The following is a 20,065-nucleotide window of genomic DNA, read 5'->3' on the forward strand; positions in this document are numbered from 1 at the left end:
AAGAAAAAGCAAAAGCATTTTACGCTTAACAATTCTATACCAAGCAACAACTAAAGATTATCTACAGTTTAAAAAGCTAATTCCATCTATACACACTCAGCAATAGCTGCAGGAGAAATTTCTTCTAAGTTTTCCATACTCCATTCTTCTAAAAATTCCAGAATTGGAGATGGCTGAGATCCAACTGAAATATATGCCATCAACGCTAAATTCTTCACAAGTCCTACAGCATGGCCCTAAAAAATAAACCAAGTATTAGTCATTCTGATTTTGCATGCCCATCAGACTTCTTTTCCATAAACATTTTTCCTTCAATGTGATTTCAAGATTTATTCTTACTTTCTAAGAATACAATTATTTAAAAAATCTTATTTCTAAACCACTCTGCATAATTTTTTAAACATCTACTTCTAAAAGCAATTATGCCCTACATAATTACTCACTGACTTTTTGTCCTCAATATAAATTCTAATGTATTACCTCTGGGGTCTCGGCAGGACACACCATCCCCCACAACGTATTATGCAACTGTCTTGGTTTTGCTAGCTTGCCATCTCTACCAATAGGAGAATTTAAACGACGCAGGTGAGAAAGAGTAGACGCAAAAGTCAGGCGGTTTAATACCTAGAAAAAAATAGCCAATCTTTAAAGTCTGGACATTTCTGTGATTCATAGTATTACACTGAGGCAAAGTCAAGTTTTACACATAATCTACTGAGTATCAAACTGTTCCCCATTTCTCTATTCTTTCCCTGAATAATGTTGTTTGACACCTTAACTTACCTGCCACTTGCAGCAGGGATGGCAAATACATTCTAACATACCACATAAACATTCTGTGTATGGTCTCCAAACAAACACTAGGACATTAGTTTCATGAAGGCAGGGAATTTTTTTAAATTGTTTTATTCTCTGTTGTATCCCAGCACCTAAAACAGTACTTGGCATTCATTAGATATTCAGTAAGTGTTAAGTTAAATTCTACCAACTCACACTCCTTTGATCATAGCAGACATCACTAATTCATCTCATTACTTTTTCCAGACTGAGGCCTCTGAATCTAATAGAAAAATGCAAACATCCATTACCAATACTTACAGGATACTAACCAAGATGTTATTTATAAATAAGATAATATTTAGGGCAACATAAAGCAGACAACTCAACCTCTGTATTATTAATTATTTATAAATCTCCATCTTCCCCTAGTCCTTAAACAACTCAAACCTCCTTCCTCTTTCCTAAGTCTTCTGTCATGGATAAGCAGCATCACCTTTCTCTCAATCTGGAAATCTCAAAATCATTTTTGTCTACAAGTTCCTCCTTCCACACATCTATAAACATACCCTGTCAATTCTATTTTCAAATTTTCTAAAAAACCTAGCCCCTCCCTTCCCAATGTCACAGTAATAGACCAGCCCATTTTCCCTCATCTATACTACGTCCATCAGCTCTGCCTGGTTCCCTCCAATCCCTGCCTGGTTCCCTCCAATCTACCTTCCTTACTTGCCAGAATTATTAAACACTTACCCACTTAAAAATTAAACAGATAGCCACTGGCTACTGAAGAGCACAACACTGAAGTCCTCCTCAATGAAGCCCCAAAAATGACCTTCCCTTTACAGTCTCCTTACACTCCTGTACTCAACTGACATCACCACACACCCTCACCTCCATGCCTTTGACCATGCTATTGCCACAGAATGAAATGCACTTCTCCACTCTCTCTGCCTGGTGAAATGATACCACCTCTAGAAAGCCATCTGACCCACCCCCAGGAAGAACTATTCTCTTTTCTGTACTCACTGGAGTTTTCAACCATTCAACGAAATCAATCACAAAGTCTTATGAAACTTACTTCCTAAATATTTCTAAAATGTACTCTCCATCTCTATAAAACTGCTCTAGTCCAGTCCCTAATTATTTCTCACCCCAGGCTGTTGCAACAATCTTCCTGCCACCAACCTTGCCCTTCTCAAGTCTTTTCTCCACACTGCCAATTACCGTGAATCTGTCCGAAAGAACAAAAATGACCACGTCACTCCTCTTCATGAGCTGGTTCCCATCCTCCTAAGCCTCCACTTTGATTTGAAAACCCAGAACTGCTCTAGCTCCCACGACAGACACACATTCCTTCCTCCCTCTATCTCTTAACTCAGAATATTAAGAAGTTCTCTAAGCTCTCTTATGAGCTGCTGGTTCTACCTACCTGGCAACTTGGGGCGTTTTCCAATTACTCTTCAAGATTCAGTTCAGGTGTTACCTCCCAAACAAGGACTTCTTTTCACCTTCTCAGGCTGTGCTAAGTACCTTTCTCCAGCATTCCCACAGAGTAGTAGTGCACATCTCTTATCAAAATAGTTACCATGCCATGTTGTAATTATCTGTTTACATCTATCTACAAGCATAGGCTGTGAACTACTGAAGATCAGGATCACTGCATCTCCAGCATGTGGCAGGGTGCCTGGCACATCACAGGTCCCAATAACAATTCCTTGAACTTGGCCAGGCGCAGTGGCTCACGCCTGTAATCCCAGCACTTTAGGAGGCTGAGGCGGGCGGATCACAAGGTCAGGAGATCGAGACCATCCTGGCTAACACGGTGAAACCCGTCTCTACTAAAAATACAAAAAATTAGCCAGGCGTGGTGGCACGCACCTGTAGTCCCAGCTACTCGGGAGGCTGAGGCAGGAAAATGGCGTAAACCCGGGAGGTAGAGTTTGCAGTAAGCGGAGATCGCCACTGCACTCCAGCCTGGGTGAGAGAGCAAGACTCTGTCTCAAAAAAAAAAAAAATTCTTTGCACTGAATTTGCAACGTGGCATTTGTCATAACACAGCACAGGGCGCAGTGAGCTACACATGAACGAATCTGTTTCCTCTGCTAGATGCTGATGAGCTCCCTGAGGCTGAGAGAGCATCTCATTCACGTATGTGAACTCAGCATCACAAATATCAAATATACCCAATAAATCCTTACTGAATTAAAAGGAATTTAAATATTAACTTTGCTATCAGCAGCCCCTCAAAATTTCTTAGAGCATCCAGATTTCTAGGAGAAAGGAGCTTGAAATTGGTGTCCGAATGCCAAATCAATCAGGTGATACTGGTATAGGCTAGTTTAAACAAGGAAAGGAAGGGGAGATACCCCTAAAAATGGCATAAAGTACATTATAGATTTTCAATCATCTATGAAAAGCAAATACAAAAAATTGAAATGCCTAGTGAGACACTCTTTGAAAAGCTTTTCTCCATTACTCCATCTGAGAATAGCTACTGTGGTCACTATATATGCAACAGACCGACATATAGAAACCAGTGTCAGAAGTACTGTATTTGCCAACAAAGGAGGGCGATGACCATTTATTCTCTGGGTTAACTTCTAATATGGAGCTTTTAAGACATAACAATTTCACGAACATGGACGCTCTCACCCACTAAGTAGCTACTCTAATTTCTTAATTATTTTAAAACTGCAAGCCAAAAATCTATCTTAGTAATGCTAATAGTTAATTTAAGAAAATTTCATGTTCATAATTCAAAAGTCTCCTTAAGTTTTTTGTTGTCTCACTCTTTTTGCCCAGGTTGGAGTGCAGTGGCACGATCTCGGCTCACTGCAACCTCCGCCTCCTGGGTACAAGCGATTCTCCTGCCTCAGCCTCTCAAACAGAGTAGTTGGGATTACAGTCACCCACCACCACGCCCAGCTAATTTTTGTATATTTAGTAGAGACAGGGTCTCACCATGTTGGCCAGGTTGGTCTCAAACTCCTGACCTCAGGTGATCCAGGCTGCCTTGGCCTCCCAAAGTGCTGGAATTACAGGCGTGAGCCACCGCCCCCGGCACCCCATAGTTTTACATTTGATCAAGTAAGAAAAGCAAAATAATTTACATTCAACAAACAAAAGAATCTACCAGTCCTATAAACATGTTTCCTATTGAACCTGTAGTCATAGTTGGCACACTTACCTGAGATACTCCAGCTCTGGCTTGATGAGCTTTCTTTTGATCACCCCAGTTTCCAGTAGCTAAAGAGTATTTTAGGCCATCAGATATGATCCGTGTTTTAATTGCCAACTCCAAGTTAAAATCCTTTCCTCGATCAATGAATTTCTGTGCATAGATCCGCACTTCTTTAAGCAAATTCTTAAACATACTGCCAAATAAAATGATATTATTTTAAACATGTAGAGGTCTACAACATATATTCTCAACAGGAGCAATATTGCAAAAAAAAAAAAAAAAAAGTGAGTATTTTGCAATACTGCAAAAAAATGTGAGTAAAAAAATATGTGAGTAGAAAAAAAGTGTGGGGAAGGTGAGCAAAAATTGTTTGGGCAGAGTGAAAGTTCTTGCTCTTTTATGTTGCTCTTTTATGTCTCAAGCACAGATATACGCATAGTACATGAACATACATGGCAGGGGAACAATTACACAAAAATGTCAAAGAGGCGGGGCGTGGTGGCTCACATCTGTAATCCCAGCACTTTGGGAAGCTGAGGCAGGTAGATCACCTGAGGTCAGGAGTTTGAGACCAGCCTGGCCAATATGGAGAAACACCGTCTCTACTAAAAATACAAAAATTAGCCGGGTTTGATGGCACATGCCTGTAGTCTCAGCTACTCGGGAGGCTGAGACAGGAGAATCACTTGAACCTAGGAGGCAGAGGTTGCAGTGAGTCCAGATCGCGCCACTGCACTCCAACCTGGACAACACAAGCGAAATTCCATCTCAAAAAACAGAAATGTTAAAAGAGGCTCCTTAGTGGAGTAATAAAAAAAAAGGTTGAAAAACACTAACCTATAACATACTAAATAACAAAACACGTGCAAAACACTGCTAATGTTATCCTTTTTGTACTGTCTATATATTTCATTTTTAAAAATAACTTTTTTCCAATTATAGAAAATATGGGAAATATAAAAACATCAAGAATAGAATTAAAAACTGCACATAATATCAATACTGTGAGACAATTGCTGATAGTATTTTTATATATTTCTCTCCAGCTTTTGTATATATGTGTACAAAGCGGGACAAAATCCAATATTAGCCCTTAGGGAAACCAAGGCAATCATTCAGCTTTCTCAAACATCTTACAAAGCTACCAGAGGAATAAAGAAAATATAAACATGTAATATATTGTCCTCATAAACCTGGCTTTCCTAGACATGAACCAAAACTAAATCTGAGCAAGTAGCAATAAGAATGTAGCTAACTTCATAAGTACCCAACGTGGGTGCCAACACAGTTTAGCCTGGCCATGTGCAATGATTGACCTAAAGTGAAATAAATCTCCCTACTTTAACGACTTCATTCTGTCATTCTATAATTCCTTACCCTCTAAATAAGAATGCCAGCAGCGGCCCAGCAAGATCCAATCTCTTGTTTCCATAGTGATCTCTGTCATCTAGTTCTCTTCTACCCAAAGCTGCCAGAAGTAACCTATGCACCATATATCTTAGAAAAAGAAAAGAAAAAAGAAAGGAAAACAGTTTTAGGCTTTTCTTGATTTATATGTTAAAAACATCATTCTTGACTTTAAGAAAAACCTTTATCTCAACTATATCTTGATAAAGAACTTAAAACAATGAAACTTAACATACCCCAAGAAATAGGCTTTTTTGGTCTCACAAAAATCACTGACACCAACATGAGGGAGCATTTCTTTTTGTAAAACTTCCTTTGCATATTTAATTCTTTTCTCTTTAGTAACACCAGGCTTTGCCCCTCTCGAACCAATGAAATTTAGTGCAACATTCTGTTCTTGGATGACAAAAGCTTCATCGAGAGAAGGTTTAACCTATCAGACAATTTAAATAAAGGTTATTTTCAAATTCATGTTACCTTAAAATGAGTAAACTGTCACTTAGTTTATAACATACCAAGTGTCCCTACGAACCTAATAAAATGTGAATATTTTTAGAAAATCAAGGAATCATAAATTCTTAGCAGACCCCTCAGAGATCTAGAGATCTCTGACAAAATCCACTCATCAGCACAGGCATTACACTTTCTAGAAAAATACAAATAATTCCATTATAAAAAGAGTAGTGCATGGCCGGGAGCAGTGGCTCATGCCTGTAAAACCAGCACTTTAAGAGGCTGAAGTGGGCAGATAGCTTAAGTCCAGGAGTTTGCGACTAGTCTGGGCAATGTGGTGAAACCCCATCTCTGCTAAAAATACAAAAATCAGCCGCCGCAGTGGCACAGGCCTGTAGTCCCAGCTACGTGGGAGGCTAAAGTGAGAGAATCGTTTGAACCCTGGAGGCAGAGCTTGCAGTGAGCCGAGATAGTGCCACTGTACTCCAGCCTGGGTGACAGAGTGAGACGCTGTCTCAAAAGGAAAAAAAAAAAGTGGTGCATTTCTTTTTTACGTTTTACCAATGGCAAAATAAAGTTCCAGATATCTAAAACCAATTTACAGAAGTTTCATAGTCAAATTAAAGTTTACTGAACTACAAACGCTTAATGTGCCAGACTGTTTTCAATTCTGGTATTTAAAAATGTTTGGCCCGGGTCGGGTGGGGCTCACTCCTATAATCCTAGCACTTTGGAAGGCCAAAACAGGAGGATGGCTTGAGCCCAGGAGTTCGAGACCATCCTGGGAAAGAAAATGAGAACCTAAATCTACAAAAGAAAACTAAATTTTTATCCAGTATGTACTCCGGCTGTTAAAAAAAAAAAAAAAAAAAAAAAAAAAAATTTGCCAGGCCTGGAGGCTCACGGCTATAATCTATCCCAGCACTTTGGGAGGCCAAGGCGGGCAGATCACAAGGTCAGGAGTTCAAGACCAGCCTGGCCAACACAGTGAAACCCTGTCTCTACTAAAAATACAAAAATTAGCCAGGCATGGTGGCACGTGCCTATAGTCCCAGCTACTTGGGAGGCTGAGGCAGGAGAATCGCTTGAACCCGGGAGGTGGAAGTTGCAGTGAGCCGAGATTACACCACTGCACTCCAGCCTAGGTGACAAAGCAAGATCTTGTCTCCAAAAAAAAAGGCCAAGGAAGGATTATAAAAGACTAAAAAGACACACAATCAAAATGTGACGTATGATTCTGAATTGGACTCTGAACTATATAAGATATTGAACTTAAATTACTATATACTATTAATGTATAGATCTTATTACTTAATAGTTTTCAATATTATCAGGACAACTGACAAAAATCTGAGTAAGATCTGTACATTACCAGTATTGTTGTAATCCCATCACTTTGGGAGGCCAAGGTGGGCAGATCACCTGAGGTCAGGAGTTTGAGACCAGCCTGGCCAATACAGTAAAACCCCATCTCTACTAAAAATAGAAAAATTAGATGGGAGTGGTGGCGCATGCCTATAGTCCCAGTCACTTGGGAGGCTGAGGCAGGAGAATCGTTTGAACCCGGGAGGCGGAGGTTGTGGTGAGCCAAGATCACACCACTGCACTCCAGGCTGGGCAACAGACTGAGACTCCATCTCAAAAAAAACAAAACAAACAACAACAACAAAAAAAAACAGTACTGTATCTAAGTAAAATTTTCTCATTTAAATAATTATACTATGATTATGTAAGTTAATGTATTATTAGGAAATATACACTGAGGTCTTTAGGAGTAAGAGGCTATTGCCTATAACTTACTCTCCAATGGTCCAGAAAAAAAAAATGTGTTATATATAAAAAGAATGAATGATAAAGCAAATGTGACAAAAGTAACAACTGGTGAATCTGAGTGAAGAGCATATAAGAATTCTCTATATAATTCTTGCAACTTTTATTTTTTATTTTGAGACAAGGTCTTACCCTGTCGCCCAGGCTGGAGTGGGGAGGCATAATTAGGGCTCACTGCAGCCTCCACCTCCTGGGCTCAAGCAATCTTCCCACCTCAGCCTCCCCAGTAGCTGGGACTACAGGTACATGCCACCATGACAGGTTAACCTTTTGTAATTTTTGTAGAGACAGGTCTCCCTATGTTGCCCAGGCTGGTCTCGAACTCCTGGACTCAAGTGATCCTCCCACCTTGGCCTCCCAAAGGCTGGGATTATGCTTGGCCTTTTTGTAACTTTTCTGTAAGTCTGAAATTATTTCAAAATGAAAAGTTAAACAATAGGTATCAACTACTCATTTTCCCTTTTTACTAAATTGCACCAAGCTGGTGTGCTTCTGCAAACTTCCTTACCACTGTTTCTTCTTGCTGTTGTCATTAACTCCAGCTGCCTCTGGTTTTCATGTCTATTTTACACCAAACTGTCAGAAAAGAGGCCCAGGCAGGGCTGAAAGCTTTTACCACACAGTAAATGGCATGAGATTTGTGACAGCTAAATTACTCTTCAGAACAGCTTTCTACTATTTTAAGGTTAGCAACAATCAGTAACTCTAAATCTCTTATAAAGCTCTGTGAATACATTTTGCTTTCACATTACCATTTCCATCATCTCTGGATCTTCAAAATCATAAATAATATGTTCTAAAATATCTCTGTCAGACACAAAACCTAATGCTCTGAACACAATAATGATGGGAACTTCTTGCTTGATATATGGTAGAGTTGCCACAATGCGCTGACCAATAGCACTCTTTTTTGCACCCTAGAAAAATAAACTATCATTAGAACATGAATATACAAAAGCTCACAGCAATAGAAAAACATCAAGAGAACTATTTAATATATACATGTATTCTTTGTGCATATTTCAAAAGAAGTATGCCTCCCAATACTGTGAGGAACCTGCTATGAATGCATTTCAAAACCACTGAAACAAGTATACTAATTCTTTTACACACAGGCTGGTCACAGACCTTCCATTCTCTCCTATCTGCCTGCCAAGATTCTCTCAGAATTACTCAATACTGTATTTGGAAATCACTTCTGGCTGCAAAAAAATATGAATACTGATTCCTCACCCTCCCCAACCTATCCCCCCTCCAAAAAAAATTAAACCTGTGGAAGAAAGAAATATATAAGAGGTAAAAAAAGAGACAATATGGATAGATAAATATGGAAAAAAAGCTAAGCACACAATGAAAAATAAACATTAAATCAGAGCTGGTCTGTGAGGCATTTCCTTGTTTCAATGTTTCAAAACTAATAGCCCTTTCACACAGCTTTTTTCCAATTTCTCCCTCTTTAATTGTACACACATAAAAAACCAATTAGAAGTTACTAACCTATGACACACCTGATTTCTCAGTTTTAATCATATTTGTTTGCTTCAATATCAATTTCACTCTATCTTCCCTTGGCCTCACAACCCTACATTATTATAATCCCTCTAATAACTTCCATCATCTTCCTCCTCCCACCTCAGGCCTCCTTCAGAACTCCTCTCATGGGCATATTCAGTAACAGCTTTTCATAAATGACACCCAAATCTTCATCTTGATCTTTTTCCTGTACCCTCAGCCCCCATATCTCCAATTGCCAATTCGTTGTTTCTATGTGGACATCAATTATTCCATTTAGTCTATTATTTGTTTCATCATGGATCTTATTTCAGAACAAGCAGAACATTAAAAAATAATATAGCTGGGCATAGTGGCTCATGCATGTAATCCCAGCACTTTGGGAGGACAAGGTGGGAGGACTGCCTGAACCCAGCATTTCAAGACCAGCCTGGGCAACATAGTGGGACCTCATCTCTATAAATATTTTTAAAATTTTAGGCCAAGCACGATGGCTCACAGGCTGGGTGCAGTGGCTCACACCTGTAATCCCAGCACTTTGGAAGGCCAAGGCGGGCAGATCACCAGAGGCTGGGAGTTCAAGATCAGCCTGGCTAACATGGTGAAACCCCGTCTCTACTAAATATACAAAATTAGCTGGGCATGGTGGCACACACCTGTAATCCCAGCTACTCAGCAGGCTGAGGCAGGAGAATCGCTTGAACCTGGGAGGCGGAGGTTTCAGCAAGCTGGGATCGAGCCACTGCACTCCAGACTTGGTCTCCAAAAAAAAAATTTTTTTTAAAGAAAAAAATCATAATGTCTACAACATGCACTCCCCAAAAATCTTATCTAAAACTGAACTTATTATATTCTCTCCTAAATCAATTACTCGAAGTTCACCACTCTCCTGGAACCTCAGAATACAAACCATAGTATCTTAACTGACTCATCCTTTTATCTTATCAAACTCACCATCAAATCCAGATCATTTTCCATTCTCTGCCTCCAATTAATTCATTTTGTTCAGAGTTGCCATGATAGTCTCCCTAATATACTGTTCGTGTCTTGGCCCTCCATCATCCAGGCCGATGCCTCTCAACAAAGAATGCACATCACAATCACCTGGGGACCTCTTTCAAATACTTGCACCTGGGCCCCATTCCACCCCCATTCCCACCACTGAACTTGGAAGAGTCGTAGGTTATTGATGTGAACCTTTAGTTAAGATCCACTAATCCAGATCCACCCTAATCACCTACTTGTCATTCACTATTCAACATACTCCATTCAGCTCAATCAGAGTTATCTTCCAGTGATTCTCCAAACACTCATCCCCACTCTCCTCTAATAAGAAAGTCCTTCCAGTTGCTCTCTGCTTATATAACTCCATACCATCTTTCAAAGTGTAAGTCAAGTCCAATCTTCTCTATTAAGTTTCATGAACAGGTCAGGGGCAGTGGCTCATGCCAGCACTTTGGAAGGCCAAGACAGGCGCGTCACTTGAGCTCAGGAGTTCCAGACCAACCTAAGCAACATAGTGAAACCCTGTCTCTACTAAAAATACAAAAATTAGCCAGGTGTGGTGGGATAGGCCTATAATCTAACTACTTGGGAGGCTGAGGCACGAGAATCACTTGAGCCAGGAGGTGGAGGTTGCACTGAGCCGAGATCGTGCCACTGCACTCCAGCCTAGGCAACAGAGTGAGACTCTGTCTCAAAAAAAAAAAAAAACTTTGCATGGACCACACCATACTAGTATCTCATTCTCCTCCAAATTTCTATAAAACTAATATATGTAATAGGTGTCATTTGGCCTCTGCACTGTTACTATCATTTAATGCCTAAAGCTTGTATTCCCAATAAAACCATTACTTTCTGTTTTTTCTTTCTTTTTTTTTTTTTTTTTTTGAGACAGGGTCTGGCTCTGTCACCCATGCTGGAGTGCAGTGGCGCCAATCTGGGCTCACTGCAACCTCGACACTCAAGCTATCTTCCCACTTCAGCTTCTTGAATAACTGGGACTACAGGCGCCTGCCACCATATCCAGCTAATTTTGGGGTTTTTGTTGTTGTTTTGCTAGAGAAAGTGTTTTGCCATGTTGCCCAAGCTGGTCTCACATCCCGGGCTCAAGCAATCCACCCACCTCAGCCTCCCAAAGTGCTGGGATTACAGGCATGAGCCACCACACCTGGCCACCTTCTCAATAAGGATTGTGTGTTTTGATGATCTCTTACAATACCCAGCAATGTTGTGCACAGGCGAAGAATGCTTACCTTACAAATTTTATTTTTTACAAATAAAATATTATTAAAAACATGCTAAGTACTCTAATTTCATTAAGTACCCTAGTATCATTATACATTGTATACATGTATCAAAACATCACACTGCATCCCACACATGCATAATTATTAAATTAAATTGAAAATAAAGCTTTTTTAAAAAATTACAAAAAACAAATGGAAACACCAGTTACCAAAAACCATTCACAAATAAAAACCATTTTAATTATTTAAAACTCCTGGCCAGGCACGGTAGCTCATGCTTGTAATCCCAGGACTTTGGGAGGCCAAGGAGGGCAGATCACAAGGTCAGGAGATCGAGACCATCCTGAACCAACATGGTAAAACCCTATCTCTTCTAAAAAACACGAAAAATTAGCCGGGTGTGGTGGTGTGCGCCTGTAGTCACAGCTACTCAGGAGGCTGAGGCAGGGGAATGACTTGAACTAGGGAGGCGGAGGTTGCAGTGAGCTAAGCTCATGTCACTGCACTGCAGCCTGGTGACAGGGCAAGACTGTCTCAAAAAAAAAAAAGAAAACAGATATGTATACACACACACATACACACACACACACACACACATATAACTGAAATAGAGGTTTTCCAAGATAGCTGTAAAGATTAAATCAAGCAATCTGAGTAACAGAATTGGCATACAGCAAATATTTAAGAACTGCTAGCTACTACTAGATTCCATTATTATAAGCAACCTATGCTTATAACTATACCAGTGGTCTGCAACTTCTAAGCTGGTACCCAGTGATTCCTGCCTCCTACTATTGCCCTTGTAATATCCTCCTCACAGTGTGAGCTGGACATAGTGACTTGCAACTAACAAAAAGAACATGGCAAAAATGACAGAATGTTGCTACAACTTTTAAGTTATAAAAGACTGATTTCTACCTTGCTCGTACTCTCTCTCTATAGCTCTTTTTGCTTACTCTCTCTGAAGAAGCAAGCTGCTCTGCTGCTGTCAGCTGCTATACGCAGAGGTCCACATGGCAAGGAACTAAGAAAGGCTTCCAGCCGACAGCTCGCAAAGACCTGAGACTCAGTCCAATAGTCAATCAAGAACTAAATCCTGCAGACAACCATGTGAATGGCTCTTGAGATGACGGCAGCCCAGGGAAACATCTGATTGCAGCCTTGTGAGAGATGCTTGGCCAAAAGATTCAGCTAAGCAGCACCCAGATTCCTGACTCACAGAAGCCGTGAGATGATAAATGTTGCTGGAAGAGTAATTTGTCACACAGCGATAGGTAAACGATACAATATATAACAACAATATTGCTCCAGAAAAGCTTTTTTGGACCGAGAATGCAGTCAAGTGAATTTTAAAACAAGGCACAAAGGAATAAACCCAAATAACATCATATCCAGTCCATACCTGTCCTCCTCTTGCCAGCATGCTAACCCATATAGTACTGGTGGGTCGGGAAGAATTCTCCAGACATGATCTACACTCTCCTGTGTAGGCATATTTAGAGTCCTTTTTGGCAAACACATAAACTGTGTTTGTTGCCATTTTCTCTTGGGCAATCAGAACCTATTTGGACAATAAGAAGGTTATAGCCATAAAATCCAAAAGGTCACTGAAAAGAGAGTAAAATCTCCGTCTTAATTTAATCTGATCATATAGGCTCACTGAAATATTTAATTCTTCAACTTTAAAAACTCCATTTTGCATAAACACTTCATAGAAATACATAAGCTCCAAAACTGACTGAAACTGACCAAATTTCCAGTGCATATTATATACAACTAAATAAAGATTTGCTTTATATAAGTTTAGCTGTCATACCCTAAATAAGCCAACTGTCACTGCCAGGTTATCCTGCACGAAAATCTTTTTTTTTTTTTTTTTTTTAATTTCAACTTTAAACTAAATTTTAACTACCATTTTGTCATTTTTTAAAATAATGTTACTATACCTTTTCTGATCCATTAATAATGAAATAGCCACCAGGATCCAAAGGGCATTCATTTAACTCACAAAGATCACGATCTGTCAAGCCATTCAAAAGGCAGTAAGTTGACCGCAACATAATTGGAATTTTTCCTATAAAAGTTTTCTGATGCTGAGTCTGAAGTTGTTCTTCACCTTCTTTAATGACTGTTTTTGTTATATCAACATAAAGCGGAGCAGAATACCTTTGAAGATAAAAGTAGATCACAGTTAAGCAATAGGTTATCTGTTAAAACAAACCCTCAAGTGGTTAAAATTACATTTTCAGAATTCTAGTTCAGTATCTGCTGCTGACAAGGAAAACTTTTTTCTTACGTGAGATTTCTTAATCTAGCTTCATTGGGCATCATTGGTGAAGGAGCACCATCTCTTTCCCAGTGGGTAGGCTTGGAAAGATAAATTTGTTCAAACTTCAGCAAATATCTTGGCTGAAATTAAACAAAAAAAACACGAAGAGTAAATAATTTTTTCCATAAAAGTGTTAATGATTCCATTTTAATTGACATTAACATTTTAAGTAGAAGCAGCTCTACAAACTGGCAAAATTAATCCATTTTACTGAAATGGGGACTTCTCAAAGTCAGTATCCATACCGCACAGATGTCAAGTTTTAAACCATATCACTTTCTCTTTTTTCCTCTTTTCTTAAAAATTTATTTTCACATTAGACAGGTAATGTGCTAACAAGGTTTGTAACAAGGTTTAAGGAAGGCACATCTCAAACCCAATCATCACACTTACCAACTACAAAAGGATCTGCTAATTGCTTTCTTAAGGCAGAAGACAAAAAGAGACTTAATATACTACAAGTAAACGAAGACTGTACACATCATGTGCTGAGTTTATATCAGTTAAAATGGATTTACATTAATGATCTACATAGTTTCTTGTGCCCTCTCCTTGGTAAGCGTCATCAAAACTACAAACTGACCAGAGAACAAAGATAGCAAATCCAGACAACTAGAACTGTGCTCTAATCTAATCAATAGAACATTTTAAAAAATAAACCTAACTCTTCAATTAAACATACAAATTAATCTGTCAAACGAGTAAACAAAAGAAAAAAATTTTATTTTAAAAAACACAAAAAATATCCTAAACATTCTATATAAAGGGCTGAGAACTTCCATCCCCGGCTGGAATATAGCTTAGTCCATAGCAAAAAAAGAAATTTTTCAATTAAACATTCACTTGCTGCCTAATAAAACAAGATCCATGAGGACAACTTTCTACAGATAAATGGATAGTGTACTTTTCTCTAAATCAAGTCTCAGAGAAGAAAATAGAACTGAGCAGATGTTTTACTAATGATTAATTATTGATAGTCAAGTCTCCCAAGCTGGGGTAGACAAAGGGCAAAGAGAGCGGTGGTGATAATGAACCAAAGGGAGGTCAACCCTCTACTCCTTATCTGTGCCATCATCTAGTCTAGGTCATTACTATCTTAATCATAGGCTATTCTGATTTTTATCTCCTCCAGCCTCTTTTGTTTTGTTTTGTTTGAGATAGGGTCTCACTCTGTCACCCAGGCTGGAGTGCAGTGGTGTGATCTAGGGTCACTGCAGCCTCCGCCTCCTGGGTTCAAGTGATTCCCCTGCCTCAGCCTCCCGAGTAGCTGGGACTACAGGCGCGCGCCACCAGACCCGGTTAATTTTTGTATTTTTTTGGTAGAGATGGGGTTTCACCATGCTGGCCAGGATGGTCTCGAACTCCTGGCCTCAAGAGATCTGCCTGCCTAGGCCTCCCAAAGTGCTGGGATTACAGGCGTGAGCCACTGCACCAGGCCTCCTCTAGCCTCTTTCTATTCCAAGTAAGCATCGCTTTCGAAAGTAACTTTTCTAAAATAATGCTTTATGTATATTCTTTGACAATCTCTCAGTAATTCCTCATAACATCCAATGACATTCAAAGCTTTCAACAATCGGGTTCCATCTTATCTTCCTAATGCCTAGTAAAAATGGGTAAGCCCTGTAATTCCAGCACTTTGGGAGGCGGAGGCAGGCAGATCATGAGGTCAGGAGATCGAGACCATCCTGGCTAACACCGCGAAACCCTGTCTCTACTAAAAATACAAAAAAATTAGCCGGGCATGGTGGCAGGCGCCTGCAGTCCCAGCTACTCAGAAAGTTGAGGCAGGAGAATGGCATGAACCCGGAAGGCGGAGCTTGCAGTGAGCCAAGATCGCGCCACTGCACTCTAGTCTGGGCAATACGGCCAGACTCCGCCTCAAAAAAAAAAAAATAGGTAAGCCAAAATCACATACTGATCATTGTGGTCCCCATCCCATCCCCAGCCTAAATATACCAGGTATTTTCTTTTTTTTTTCTTCTTTTTCTTTTTTTTTTTGAGACAGCGTCTCGTCCTGTCACCCAGGCTGGAGTGCAGTGGCTGCGATCTCAGCTCGCTGCAACCTCCGTCTCCCACGTTCAAGCAATTCTCCTGTCTCAGCCTCCCGAGTAGCTGGGACTACAGGTGCCGACCAGCACGCCTGGCTAATTTTTGTACTTTATTAGTAGAAAGCGGGTTTCACCATATTGGCCAGCCTGGTCTCAAACTCCTGACCTCGGGTGATCTGCCCGCCTCGGCCTCCCAAAGAGCTGAAATTCTAGGTATGAGCCACCACGCGGCGACGCCAAATAGTTCCTTGCTGAAATGACTAAGCACCTTTTCTCTTCTAAGAGAACTCCTATCTGTTATTCACAGTAAATTTAAGTCTCTTCCATCTTTTCTACTAAGCTCTGATAACTAAGCCTCAGAGATCTCCTCCTCCTTTAGTACTTCCATTACTGGCACATTGAATTTGCTACGTTCTATTGTTATTTCGCTTGTTATACAAAAATCATGAAGAAAAAATGACCCAACAAGCCAAGTGCAGTGGCTCATGCCTGTAATCTCAGCACTCTGGGAGGCTGAAGGGGGTGGATCACTTGAGGTCAGGAGTTGGAGATCAGCCTGGCCAACATGTGAAACCCTGTCTCTACTAAAAATACAAAAAAATTAGCCAAGCGTGGTGGTGGGCGCCTGTCATCCCTGTAAAAAAGAAAATATGACCCAAGAATAAAAAAGAAACTTAATGTCCCCCTTTCCAGCAGAGCCCTAGAAGAGCCAATCGCTTTCGTTCTTAATAGCAAAATTCCGTACAGCATGTCCAACTAAAATGGAAATAACAGACCAGCCCTTAGGAGATCAGCTACACAGAAGAGAAACTGATCAGGCTAGAAACAATGAACTCTGTGTCTCTTTTTGGGGGGCTTTCCCTACCTCACTTTGTTTTTCAGTTTTCCCTGTCTCTCAAAGCCCAATATGTTCCAACAACTGCCTCTCAACTTCTCTAAAACTAGGACAGTCATTATTTTGGACTACATATTTATTTATAATCACTCATATAAAACCAAATTATAAAATTATACCCTTGGTATGATTTTAACAATGCTAAAAAACATGCATATATGTGAGCAAAAGCTATAAGAAGCTTAATAAAGATAGCTGATATGTTTGGGTGATTTACCTTTCCTACCTCATATGGTTATAATAATGTACTTCATGCAATATATAAAATCAGACGAAAATTCCTTCAAACATTTTTTATCATTTTTATAATGTGAGAGAAAAAAGTGGGGTTATCTATCTAAAGCAACGTGACTATCTCTGGCTCACTTCTCTTATTTGTTCATATTTCAGAGTCCTCTCTTCCCAACTATTCAATACCTACTATGTGAACAAGGATGGGATTACTTGAAAAAAACAAATACACCTCCTCATTAGAGAGAATAAATCAGAAAGTGACTGACGGTGCTGTAAGTACTTTGCTAAAAGCTCCAACTGACTTTTTTTAACCTTTAAGTCAGTTAACAGAAGGGTTGAAATTTCAAACCAATACTCTTCTTGTACCGGTGTAACTATTAGAACTAACCATCTTACCGGTTCTTCAACTTCTCCACTAGCATGCTGAGCTTCAGCTTGTAGATCTATAGGAGGAGCATCTTCCACAATTCTTTGAACAGACATCTGAATAAACTCATCAAAAGAATCCAGCTGTTGTCTGACCAAGCCTTTCTCATCAAAATAGGAACTGGGAAAATATTTGAGTTCAGTCAGTTGCAACTCAGTGATAATTTCTAGCATAATTCCCCATTTTCATTATAATCAATTCAACAGTCATTAAATACCAACCATTATATGTCAACCACTAAACAAGATACTGTGATCTATCTTAAAAAGGATGAAACCAGGCACATTTTCTTTGTAGAACTTATTATTTGGGGAAAAGCAGCTTATATTTGTGGGTAAAATACTTAAAGCACGATATAAGAACTATAAGGATCCCAGCTCCTGGAAGGCCAATGCAGGAGCATTGCTTGAGTTCAGCCTGGGCAACGTAATGAGACCTCATTTCTACAAATAAAAAAATTAGCCAGGTATGGTGGCATGTGCCTATAGGCCCACATACTCAAGAGGCTGAGGTAGGGGGATCATGTGAGCCCAGAGTTTGAGGCTGCATTGAGTCATGATGGCATCATTGCACTCTAGCCTGGGAGACAGCGAGACCCCATCTCAAAGAAAAAAAAAACTGTATGTCCTCTATGGACAAATTTTATTCTACCTCTTTGAAATATTTCTTGAAAAATGAGTCAGGAGATAAAACTAAAGAAAAATCAATAGCCAAAGATAATAAGAACTTTGATTTGAATAGGAGGGGGGGTAGTGATATCAATGACTAAAATAATGCGTGAGAATACCAACTTTAGGTTACCAATCATTAGTTCTATTTTGAATTGTTAAAGGTGGGATAAGAAGAGTAAGTCTTTACATAAAAATACTCAGCAAAAGACTGGTGATAAAAATGTAGCATGGCTGAGAGATCTATAATCTAAAGAGTAGACATTATTTTTATAAGGAACAGATACTTTTCAGGTGAGGGGTGTGGAAAGACATAAAGATACAAGTAGATACAAGTGCAAGAGGATCTCAACAGATCACTCCCTATTACCATCCAGGAATAGCCGCAAAGCTGGGCTTCAGAGAGGCTGGAGGATCTAGCACAACCCTCAAGATTATCCCATCACCCCTCAGCAGTAGGAAGTGCCCCACCACACCTCCACATCTCCACTCCTGTATCTTGTGACCTCTGTCATCTTGTATCTATGAGACTACTTAGCTTCTGCTCCCCAACTACTGACTCCCCCATCTTCACATCAATTTTCTGAGACAATATGCAGAGTCCAACTAATCATCAGCCTCCCATTTTGGCTTCATCACCTCACACATCAGTGACAGGCCAACAAATCGGCCCCACCCTGATCCAGTCAAGTACGGCCACCACTATTAGAAGTTAGATTCTATGGTAGAAAGCACAGCAGACAACCATACATGTGTAAGGTATGAACTAAATAGTAGTTGAGGCAATTTATTTCAGTAGAGACTGTCACATATTAGGAAAGAAATTTCTCATAATCATGTGGATTAGTTATTGATGTGTAAGAAAAACATGGCATTGCCTGTAATATAAATAGCAATGGTTTTTTATAGGCAATTTAAGAGGAAATCGCTTCTAAACTATAGATAAGTTTCATTACCCCAGGAAGCTGAACTATACCTACTTTCCCCAAAATCATTAGAATGGTGCTTAAACACCTAAACTATATAAATATTTCATATTTATATCTACTCTAGTGCTTATTTTACCTGAAGTCATCGTATGCAGTTACTTGTGATATTAACTAATATCACATTCACATTGCTAGGTAAAGATCACTTGGTATTGAAAAGTAAAAAAAAAATCAAAATTCATTTCTCAATAACCAAAGTATCTACAGTCAATTTAAACTTAAAAATCAAATAACTTATTTTGTAACAAATGATAAATGCTATGACAGTTCACAATAGAGTACTTTATCCTTAAGCAATCTACCACATATGTTGAAAACAACTTCTTCTTCTAAGATAAAATATTTTTTCTACTAGAAGAATGTAGAATATAGGCACACTCCACAGAACATCTACCTGATTATTGTTTCCTAATAAAATACCTCTTGGTGTTTAACACCCAAACATCACAGAAGATGTAACTGTCTCAATAAAGTTTTGTCTTCTACAGCCAATTTCTTTTATTTTTTGTATTTATAAAAGGCTCCAAGACAATGCTTCATTCTAGCTATAGGTGGCAAAACATAGTACGGCAGAGAATACAGATGTTTAAATACAAATGGAATCAAAGGTTACCATCACCTCAGGCACAAAGAAAAGCTGACTTTTTGCCAGATTTCTTTTATTCTTTGTTTTAAAAAAAAAGAGAGAGAGAGAGAGAGAGAGAGAGAGATAGGGTCTGGCTATGTTGCACAGGCTGGTCTCAAACTCCTGAGCTCAAGTGATCCACCTGCCTCAGCCTCCCAAAGTGTTGGGATTACGGGCAGGCGTGAGCCACCTCGTCAAGCCTTTTTGCCAAATGTCTTAATTCCACCTGTGGCCAGGGGCCCTTTCCCCACAGCCTTCAATTTTAAAGCTTTTTCTGCTCCTCTTTTTGCTTCTGCTGGAAAGCTGTGTCTTCCTCATCCATCTCCTTGGCCTGCTTCTTCGGCTGTTTCACGGGCTTCTTGCCACCTCTGCAACCAAACGTGGCAACTGCTGCCCCTGCCCCTTCTCCAAACCCTGCCACCAGAAACAGAGCTCCCA

At 39.6% G+C, this 20,065-nt stretch overlaps 1 protein-coding gene and 1 pseudogene across 1 annotated transcript in view; both read right to left on the minus strand.

Moving 5' to 3' along the window:
* POLR2B (RNA polymerase II subunit B) overlaps positions 1–20,065 on the minus strand; it is a 49,380-nt gene that overhangs the window by 19,921 nt on the left and 9,394 nt on the right. The window contains exons 3-12 of the mRNA XM_073017344.1: positions 17,315–17,465; positions 13,709–13,821; positions 13,359–13,578; positions 12,815–12,973; positions 8,404–8,568; positions 5,605–5,801; positions 5,339–5,458; positions 3,968–4,154; positions 481–624; positions 97–236 (exon numbers count right to left, since the gene is read on the minus strand). Of these exons, the coding sequence (XP_072873445.1) occupies positions 97–236; positions 481–624; positions 3,968–4,154; positions 5,339–5,458; positions 5,605–5,801; positions 8,404–8,568; positions 12,815–12,973; positions 13,359–13,578; positions 13,709–13,821; positions 17,315–17,465 (1,596 nt within the window). The remainder of the gene's footprint in view (positions 1–96; positions 237–480; positions 625–3,967; positions 4,155–5,338; positions 5,459–5,604; positions 5,802–8,403; positions 8,569–12,814; positions 12,974–13,358; positions 13,579–13,708; positions 13,822–17,314; positions 17,466–20,065) is intronic.
* Positions 14,056–14,149, minus strand: LOC119621100 (small nucleolar RNA U13; annotated as a pseudogene).

The sequence above is a fragment of the Chlorocebus sabaeus genome, chromosome 7 (assembly GCF_047675955.1).
Source record: "Chlorocebus sabaeus isolate Y175 chromosome 7, mChlSab1.0.hap1, whole genome shotgun sequence".
NCBI lineage: Eukaryota > Metazoa > Chordata > Mammalia > Primates > Cercopithecidae > Chlorocebus > Chlorocebus sabaeus.